Here is a 10,803-nt window from a genome sequence, read left to right on the forward strand (position 1 = left end):
ATCGATAGGCATAGGCATAGACACCGCCCGGCTTCTTCGGCCCGACGACATCATCCCCCTCTACTCATGTTTCCAGAGTACGTCACAAATACGCGCACCTACGGTGCATCTCCTCCCACCTCTACTAATGTTTTCAGAGCCCAACAGCCTATAAAAGTTCAACCCAAAAACAGTCCAGGTTTTTTTCGTGTGGAGTGGGTGAGGTGAGAAAACTTTTTAAACCCACCCCAAAAAAACTTGTTAACTCACCCAGAAAAACATCTGAGTAACTATGGTTAGGGGGCACGATCACGTATCACCTTGTGAGGAGGAATTTGTCAACCCACTCCACCCTAGGGTATGTCCGTGCCGTACAACACTGATGAACTCGACGCGCCTTCGGCACTATCTAGTATGAACTCGACGCGCCTTCGGCGCTATCTCCTCTACTGGCCCAATTGATCATTATCCATAAGCCCAATAGCATCAATTGGGCCAGCCCTATATGCAGTACCATTTTAAATTTGGAGGCCCAACAGTTTATAGGCTTGCCCAGTATTTAAAAGTCCAGCCACAATTGTTAACTTTTGAGTGATTTTTAGATAGATCACATAAATACTGATTTGGTTTAACAAAATTGCACAAACCCCTAAATCATTTGGATTCGCCGTGTCATATTTTGTGAGGAAGATTTGTAGCCGTTGGATGGGGCTTTTTGCCCCACACCATTTTGTTTTGTTACATAGGTTACATAGGAAATAGAGGATAGAAGATATTTAAGACTTTTAAGTCCTATGCCAAAGAAAATGCAGAGTTAGGACATCCCAATTCCCGAGTTCACAACGTATTGATTATCGAAAAAACAAAAAAAAAAAAAGTTCACAACGTATTTGGGATCATTATCCTATTTGGGAATATAAAAACGATGTTATCGGAGCATGTGGAGTAGTGGAGTACAATGTGCCAGCATAAAATGAATTGGCATTTCTACACTATGAAGTTAGCCGTTAGCATCATCTGACCATGAAGTGCTAACATGCTTCATCCAACTAATAAAAGATTACTAGATATAACGTATATGCTCATATAGTTTAGGTCTCCACACAAAAAAACAATAAAAATTAGGAGTGCGTCTTTTTTTTTTCTCCACCGATGAAATGACAGCTTCTCATTCTAACACGATCATTTGCATCAATAGAGTGCTCATTTCAATAATACGTACCTCAACCGTGTGTTGGGACTTGGGGTAAAGCTCTCGTACTTTCAACTTCTCAATTCAAGTGTTCTTGGTTATTGGTTATAGCCTTTATTGTTTTAGCTCGAGTTAGTTTTTTAGTTTTTCAATTAGCTTCTATTTTTCACATTTAGGGAGGCTTCTATATTTTTTTTTTTTTTTTTTGAATTTATGACTTTTGGGTTTTGACAAGAATACTGGGTTAGGTGAAGACAAGAATATGGTAAGGTATGGTAAGTTGGTAACCCCCTAAATCTTGACAATGAAACGACACTGAATTTCAGAAAAACTTTACGAATGCGAAAAGTTATTATTATTATTTTTGATGAATGCGAAAAGTTGTTGTGAAAGCCGGAATAAAGTACTTAGTTAATGCTTAATACCAGCATTATCTTAAATATACTTTTATATCTTCTTTATATATACTGTTTTTTGAATAGTAGTCAAAAAGTTTATGACTGCTTTAGAGAGGTCAGGGAAAGTTAATAAGTTGGCTGATGAATGGAGATTAAAGTCACATAATGTCTGTTTTTTAGTTTTTTTTAGCCCGGCTATTCCATCCTCTTAGGGACAAGCAAGTATAACCGTTAGATTGTGAAGAATCTCGACAGATCCAGCATACTAATAAAAAGGACTCATGCATAAAGTAAAAAACCAAGGAAAAAGGAAAAACATAAAGGAAAAATAAAAAGTAACGAAGGAAAAGAACACTATCGTCTTCTTCACATCTACGATATGATTCTACGAACTAATGAACTCGAGCCTTCACTAAATACAAATACTTCTTTCCCTATTTTTCATTATTTGCCAAATTTGATACAAGAGATATTCAATCACTTTCTTCATCATCATTTTTCCTTCTCTGTTTGAATCACTATGAGAGAGCAATCTTTTTTCTCAATATAGGTTTAAAGGAATAATTTCAGTTTTTCATGAACTCATTTGAAAATTTTATTTTGGATGGCATTAATTGGTTTGAAACCAGGTTTTTTTTTAATAAAATGAATGTAAGAACTCTAGTAGCATGGCCATGAGAATCATAAGGTCTTTTTAACAAGAACAAAAAGTAGGAAAAAGAAAAAGAACCCAAATTAACTACAGGTATGGGGTACTATTCAAATGAGGTATGAAGAAGACGATCAATATATTCCCTTTGTCACTTTTTATTTCCTTTATTTTCTCCCTTTTTCCCATTGTTTTTTTTTACTTTTTTGCAAGTCCTTTTTATTTGTATGCTGGATCTGTTGAGATTCTTTACTATCTAACGGTTATACTTTCTCGTCGCTATTGTCGTGGGCAAATATCTTCAACTCGATATCGATATTCCAACATGAATATCGTAAATAATTCGAGATATCGACATAATTATCGATATTTTGCATATAATTTTATGTGTCACAGGAACAAGCGGGAAGAAAGAAGGAGAAAAATGGGAATGGACATGCGTTAGGATAGGATTGGACGCCATTATAGTTGAAGGACTATATAAAGCGATGATCCGGAGGAAGAAGATTCATAGGATTCATTCCAAAAAAAATTATAAACCAGAGCAATAGAGAGAGAGTTTGAGCGACTTTGTAACCACCATTACTAATTAATCTAAAAGCTTAAACTTTACTTCTTTTTTATTCTCAATCCAATCCAAACCTATTCAATTCATAACTGGTCTTAGAAGAAGAACCTGATCACTACATTGGCGCCGTCCCTGATTCAAAGACAAGAAAAGTTGTTTATTTTCTTTTTCTTTGAAGATTGAATCCATTGGTAGACATTTGAGATAAAGAATAATTGGTTGTGTTCAAGGAAATTTTGTGAGATTAGTGAAGTGTTCATTTTCTTGTCAAGATGCCTCCAAAGCGTGCTACATCATATAAAACAATGATGATTAATGAAGGAAACACTTCTCAAACAGCGCCCAAGAATGAGGAAAGCAGAACAAGGCAATCGGTAAGTAGGTTGGTGGAAGAAGTAGAAGAGATACATGAAGAAGAGGTTTCTTTAAAAGTCTTGTTGAGAAAGTTTGAAGAATTGGAGAAGCAGAACAAAGTTTTAATGGCTGAAAACAAAGTTGTGAGAGAAGAGAATGAGAAGCCTGCAGTAGAAGCTATGTACGAGAAAGATGGCAATAAATTGAGTTCAGGCACTCCAGTGGTGAGGAAAAGCCATTACGAGGAAGTGAGAAAAAGCCACCTCGAAGAGGTGCAATCAGTGGTGAAATCGACACCAAAGGTGGTGCAAGAGGAAGAGGTAAAATCACCAATCATGAAAGAAATAGTGCAGGAGATGATGCAGAGGCAATTTTGGGACTAGCTACTGGAAAAGGTATCAGCTTCGATTCGTAAGTTGGCCGATGATGTAGGTCGAACCCCGCTGAAAAAGGAAATAGAGAGGGTGCCATTCCCTCCAAAATTCAAAAATCCAAAATTCGCCCAATATGATGGAACCACTGACCCCATGGACCATCTATTCAGCTATCGACACCAATTCTCGATATATCATGGAACGGAGTATTGGGATGCCGTGCTATGTCGGTCATTTTCTACAAGTCTAAAAGGCAAAGCATTAAAGTGGTCACGTACAATACTTGAGGGGACCATTTTTTGTTTTCGTGAGATTGAAGAGAGATTCCTCACCAATTATGGTTATCAAAGGGTGAAGCCGAAACAGGTGTCGGTCCTATTCCAATTGAAACAAGGAAAGAAGGAGTCATTGAAGGACTTCTTGGCCAGATTCAAGGTCGAAACTCAATCAATCGAGAGGCTGGATGAGTCTGAAATGACAGCCGTCATGGCTTTACAAACAGGTGTGACACCTGGATCATATCATTATACCAAAACAAGATATCCTTAACGGTTTCTGGCTGTTACTAAAAAATTTTGTAACGCTTTTTATGCATAACTGTTTGGGCATTATTAATGTATTAATTTACTTAGTTACAGTTTTTCACCGTTACAAATTATTTATAGTAACGGTTATTTAGCGTAACTGAAATTAATTACTAACGGTTTTTCACCGGCACGTGTGTTACTTATTTCTAACAATACTAACGGTTTCCTTTAGATTCTAACAGTTATAAAATGTAAGTTCCTTTAGCTATTAGTAACGGTTTGTATAAGTTGGTAATGTTTGTTAAACCTAGAATGTGTTACTAATTGAAGCATTTACTAACGGTTTTTTCACCCATTGCTAACGCTTTTACTTCCACGCAAGTGTTACTCAATGAAGAGATTAGTAACGGTTTCTTGCCGTTACTAAACAATTTTGTATTTAAAAAAAATTATTTTCGCCCTGCCACCCATTTACCACATTTACCTACATAACATGTCTCCCTTTTATTTTTAATGAATTCCACAAAAGCTATCAATAAACATAAAACCTGACAAGTACATCTGATCAAATACTAATTTTTATTACTACCAAAAAGTCATACATAATGAATGAGTATGCGGATTTTGAAATTTACAACTTATCCATAGACTTATCCAAAAATTTATTGATTGACCTGCCTTCAGTATTTCATTATGGCCAATTAATAAAACCTCGTGACAGAATTTGCTGCAAAGAATGCCGGTAACACCTAGTAACCACGGTAACAATAAAGAATCAACTCCCAAGTACGGAAGACCAAAATGATAAGAGAATATAAGTTCTAGATCATACATTCACACCAAAATGATATTATATTGATATCATATGCAAGAAAACACAAGTGCAAACTCACCTTTAACACACCCATGACATTAGCTAAGGAAGACTTCATCTCATTCATTTCCCACTGCAACTAATGTGTAGTATGTGGAGATCTTTAAGTGCACAAGATACTTACTTAATATAACGGAAAAAAATAAGAAAGTAGTGATATCATTAGTTTCTACTTCACTTTGTCATAAATTTCTACCCATAAAAGACCTGAATAGACTCTCCCGAGGGTGTACCACATAGGAGTTGACGTTCCAGTGTTACGTCCCATGTCCCGGCCCAATGCGTTTTTGCCATAAAAAAATTCGAACTAAACATACAAATTAGATGTGAATGTCTTTCGTCATTAGGTAGGTAAGATATGCTCAAACTAACCTTTATAGCAGTAAGACGAGTTATCTCATTACCCATCCGGTCAACGAAAGTATGAGGGAGGCATGTAGGCAATTTCGTTTGAAGATTATCACCAAAGGTTGAGATGACAAGGCCCACGCAAGAAATAGCACACTATTTAACTTCACGAAATTAGAGCTCCCAAAAAGTTATGTCACAAAAATTCAGAAATAATGCATGCTTCTTCCATTCCCCTTAAAAGAATCTAAAAACAAAATAGACAAAAGAACATCTATTGATATTTATCAAACCTAATCTTGATCTTAGTTTGCTAGACGTTTCAAGATGACATTATAAATTGGATGGACATAAGGTTTAGAGTCAAAATCACAAGCCTGCAAAACATATATATCTTTACTTGTCAAATATATATTATAATAACAATCGTTATTATTATTATTATTATTATTATTGCAAGAAATATATCATTTGAAAATTTCTGTCACCATCAACTGCAACTACAATCAATTGAAAATTTGGGCGTACAACTCGGACAAGCTCCCCACATACTCTTAAGGCCTCAGCAGTAACTTTGTAATACCGCTCACTAACAGCATACAATATAGGACTAGATAGGACCTGAGTGAAAAGAACATCAGTGAAAATACTCAAATAATGTATCACATCATCATACACCTATGAAGCATTCCATCGCTTTGAATTGGAATACTAAATTGAGGCCGTACATAACTACATACATGTTACAAATGAGAGATCTACCCGCAACAAATAACACTTAGAGTTTAGGATGAGACTATTCAAAGGAAACTCTTAGAAGCTAAAAGATTTGAAACTGCTGCTCATTTCCAAACAATCAAAACTAATGAAAAACGTTTGATGGCAGTATGACATAATTTCTATTGGTACCTTTATGTAAGGGTGGAAAACCGAAGGTGAGTATGAAGCCATAACCAATCTCGTAAAAATAAGAGCCTCAATCTTTAGATTTGAGGTAGAAGATTTGTCCTAGAAAAGAAAGGTGAATGCACGGATGAGTAAAAAAACTCAGTAAACGAGCCAATCACTTAAAAACAGAACAAAAGGTGATACTTACATTTAAGGCTACCAGAAACAAGTGAACAAATATGGTCAGCAAGACAGTCTGGCAACACCACAACGAGTTAAAGATGGAAAAACAGTTCAAGGCTCCACCCTCCGGGACCGGCAGTGCAAACCAATTATATTGATTTGCACAGGCGGAGTTAAAAATGGGTTAGTACTTTCTTCAACCTACTAAGCAAACAAGCATACATATACTGCAATCAAATTGAATTTTTCATTGAAGGAACACAAGATATCAAAATAAAAATTGCACCTTTGGTTACAATTGAAGCAACTAACACCAAAGTTTAGTTGTGAACTAAACACAAACCCAAGAAAAAGAAGGCAAAGGGCGGCGTCAGTAGTGTTGATGAAGGGTGGCGTCAGCAGTGTTGATGAAGGGTGGCGGCGGTAGCAGTGTTGTAAAAAGGCGGTCGTGGCTAGAGAGAGAGAGAGGAGAAGAACAAAGATAGAGGCGATGAAAACTATAAAAGAAGAGAATTAGTTTAAGAGGGAGAAGAGAGACGAGCGCGATGTTTCAATTGTTTTTAATTCCCCCTCACTGAAACTTTTAATTAATTTATTTATTTTCTAATATTATTTTAACCTTTACGGTTTGTAGTCGAAGCAAAACTTTCAAAATACGTTACCAATTAATTCTCAAATAAGATAAAATTAAAGCAACACTTTCTGAACCATTTAAACGCCCAAAAACCGTTAGGAACCTAGTTACGCTGGAAAAATGTTAGGATATAAAATATCTGGGCGTTAGTAATATACTGTTTTGGTGTAGTGTATATGCACAAATATCTTTTACGTAAGGAAGTTAAAAGTCTACAAGAGTTGTATGACAAAGCTGACAGAGATATTCGAATAGAAGAAGGTATACAAGCAGCCACGACGCAAAATGTGCTACAAGTATTGGAAAAGAAAGAGAAAGATAATGGAGATCGACATGAGAGTTAAAATTACTCGAGATCAAATCACAAAAAGCCTCAAGAAAATTATACAAATCAAGATAATTAGCCGCAACAAAGGAGGAGGTATGAAAAGACACTGAAAGAAGAGCTGGATCTAAATTTTTTTTATTGCCATCAATACCACACCGGAAGATATATTAAGGAGGATCGCGAAAGAAGATTTCGTAATATGGCCAAAATACACTCTCAGGGAGATGAAGGGCATGCCTTATTGTCAATTCCACAATATTGAGAACCATGAGACAAGCAGATGTTTGTAGTTATTAAAAAAAATTGATAGGCTGATGAAAGATGGAAAGTTGCGAGAGTTCAGGGCTGATGTCAGACATGCAGAAACTGCAACCATACACGAGAAACCCCTTGGAATACGTAATAAATATGATCTACAAAGGGGAGATACTACAGAAGAAAATAATTAGAGATAAAATAAGAAAGATTTCAATGGTAAAAGAAGTGCTCGAGGTCAATGTCGAGCCTATTCCAGTAAATCAGAGTTTGGTATCGGCTAGCATTCCAGGAGCAATTATGTTCGTACCAGATGACTTGTCTAAGGTGATATTTCCGTATGATAATACATTATTAATCACTTTGCGTATCTCTGGGTATGATGTGCAAAAGATACTGGTGGATTGTGGTAGTTCTGTGAACATTTTATTCTGGAAAACGTTCACAGGCATCGGTCTCGATGTCATCTAAAGCCACCACAATTCAGTCTGTTTGGGTTTAATGGAAGCTCTACCAAGCCTGTTGGAGAGATAAAATTGCCAGTTAGAGAAGGACCTTATACAATGATGACAAAGTTTGTGGTCATAAAACATCACTCCGATCACAATGCAATACTCGGTAGAAAGTGGATACACGGTATGCGTGCTGTCCCAAGTACATTCTACCAGGTAATCAGATTTCCCATAGTGTATGGCTTGCACGAAATCAGGAGGGGATCAGTCGGAGTCAGAAAAGTGTAATTTCGTCACTGTAAAGGGGATGACGAAGGGAAAAAGGCAAGACACTGGGGGCGTCTTGGAAAGATCTAGGTAGCAGTTACAGCAAGCTTTACCTGCCGACACCGATATGCAGATACATGAGCAGGTAAAGTTCACACAAGAGCTAAAGCAAAATGAGGAACCCTAGGAAAGAAAAACAATCAAGGCGGTGGAAAAAATTGATATTGGCGCAGGAGAAAGTGAGCATCATACGTTCATTGGTACAAAAATGTTTGATTATGTAAGAAATGAGTTGATGGTCTTCTTGAAAGAGAATCAGGATGTTTTTGCATGGTCAATGTTGAACCTCACCGGTATCGACCTAGTTATTTGTTTGCACAAGCTGAATATGGAAGAAAATGCAAGTCCTGTCCATCAAAAGTATCGAAAGGTTAAACCAATGTACGAAGAAGCGGTGCAAGCAGAAATACAAATGATGTTAAATAATGGCATAATTAGAGAAGTGGATCATTCTGAATGGGTGGCGAACATAGTCGTAGTGCCCAAGAAGGATGGTAGAGTTCGAATCTGCGTCGACTTTACCAATGTAAACAAGAAATGTCCCAAAGATCATTATCCGATGCCAAGGATAGATGAGTTGGTTGATCGAACAGCTGGTTTTGAGTTAATCAGTTTCTGCGATGGATATTCAGGATATTTTCATATTCTAATGGCTATTATAGATCAACTCAAAACGGAGTTCGTTGTAAATGGAGGCATATATTGCTTCATTAGAATGCCATTTGGATTGAAAAACACAGGAGCTACTTATCAAAGGTTAGTGGAGAAAATGTTTAAAAAGCTCATTAAGCGAATCGTTGAGGTGCATATCGATGACATGGTGATAAAATCCATGAGAGCTGAATACCATATGAGGGATCTTGATACCGTATTTCGAATACTGAGAGAATTTAACATGAAACTTAACCCAGAGAAATGTACTTTTGGGGTCAGTTCTGGGAAGTTCTTGGGGTACATTGTTACCAAGCGAGGTATCGACGCTAATCCAGATTAGATATGAGCGCTTCAGCAGATGCCATCACCAACAACTAGAAAGCAAATACAAAGGTTGACTTGAGAATAGCTGCTCTCAACAGATTCATTTCTAGAACTTCTGATCGATGTAAGCCACTTTTCAAGTTGCTTAAAAAGAATACCAAATTCTGTTGGAATGAAAAATGTGAAGAAGCATTTTCCGAGTTAAAGAAATATCTGCAAGAAATGCCAACACTTACAAAACCAGATGAGGGAGAAAGTTTGCTTCTCTATTTGGCCGTTTCAGAATTTGCTATAAGTTCGGTGTTAGTAAAAGTTGAAAATAGTGTCGAAAAACCGGTATATTTTCAAAGCAAAACAATGCTCGAGACAGAGACACGGTATTCGACATTGGAGAAATACGCTTTGGCGCTCTTATTCTCATCCCAGAGACTGAAGCCGTATTTTCAATCACACTCTGTGATCGTTATGACGAATCTTCTATTAAAGCAGACTCTGGCAAAACCTGCTAAGTTAGGAAGGATGTCGAAATGGTTGGTACTAATAAATGGATTTAGAGTTGAATACCGAAACTGTGTATCGAAAAAAAGTCAGGTACTGGCCAATTTTCTGGCTGATTTCCCATGCAAGGATGCTAGTTGGGGCATGGAAGAGGAGGAGTTCTCAACGCTGCAAGAGCCTGAAGATATTATTGATACAGACGATCCATGGGCTGGAACAAATGGTTGGAGACTATTTGTCAATGGATCATCTGGGAGTAAGGGATGTGGCATCGGGATTGTATTGGTTACACCCAAAAATCAAAGGCTCAGAACAGTAGTGACATTGGTATTCCATGCATATAACAACGAGGCTGAGTATGAAGCTTTAATCGTTGGACTCGAGATGGCCAAATCTCTCAAAGTGAAAGAATTATCAATTTTTAGTGACTCAATGTTGGTAGTCAGTCAGATTAATGGAGGATATTCAGCAAAATGTAAAAACATGGTGAATTACTTGAGTTTTATAAAAACTAAGTTGAGAGACTTTAATAACATAAGACTTCAACACCTCAATAGAAATGAAAATAGCCATGCAGATGAGCTAGCGTATGTTGTAGTGATGTTAGAAAACACAGAGGATCGCACTTTGCACATCGGCGTCCAACAGAGGCCAAACATCAATGTCGACAAATAAGAGGTTATGAAAATCGACATATTGGGGGCGGCATAGATGGAAACATATATATCATACTTATCTGATGGTAAAGTACCTGAGGACAAAAATGATGTCAGAAAGATTAAGTTTGGAGCGCAAATATATATATTGATTGATAATGAGCTATATCGAAAGAATCCTAGAGGTCCGCATTTGAAATGTATATCACCTGAGGATGCGCATCTAATCATTGCAGAGTTCCACGAAGGAGAATGTTAAACCATTCAGCTGGAAGATCATTGACAAATAAAATAATGAGGCAAGGATATTTTTGGTCTCCGATGCGAAAAGATTATCTTCG

At 36.9% G+C, this 10,803-nt stretch overlaps 1 protein-coding gene and 1 long non-coding RNA gene across 2 annotated transcripts; both read left to right on the forward strand.

The window, feature by feature from the left end:
* The first annotated feature begins 741 nt into the window (after nt 1-741).
* On the forward strand, nt 742-2,839 carry LOC147507743 (uncharacterized). Its single transcript, XR_015216224.1, has 2 exons — nt 742-1,225; nt 2,615-2,839. It is a non-coding gene; the product is annotated as an uncharacterized LOC147507743 (long non-coding RNA).
* Nucleotides 2,840-9,530: 6,691 nt separating this feature from the next.
* LOC147507744 (uncharacterized) lies at nt 9,531-10,481 on the forward strand. The gene has a single exon (XM_086596436.1). It carries the CDS (start codon nt 9,531-9,533, stop codon nt 10,479-10,481), a length of 951 nt encoding a protein of 316 aa, XP_086452562.1.
* The last annotated feature ends 322 nt before the right edge of the window (nt 10,482-10,803 follow it).

This window comes from Coptis chinensis, chromosome 3 (assembly GCF_015680905.1).
Source record: "Coptis chinensis isolate HL-2020 chromosome 3, ASM1568090v1, whole genome shotgun sequence".
NCBI classification, from domain to species: domain Eukaryota; kingdom Viridiplantae; phylum Streptophyta; class Magnoliopsida; order Ranunculales; family Ranunculaceae; genus Coptis; species Coptis chinensis.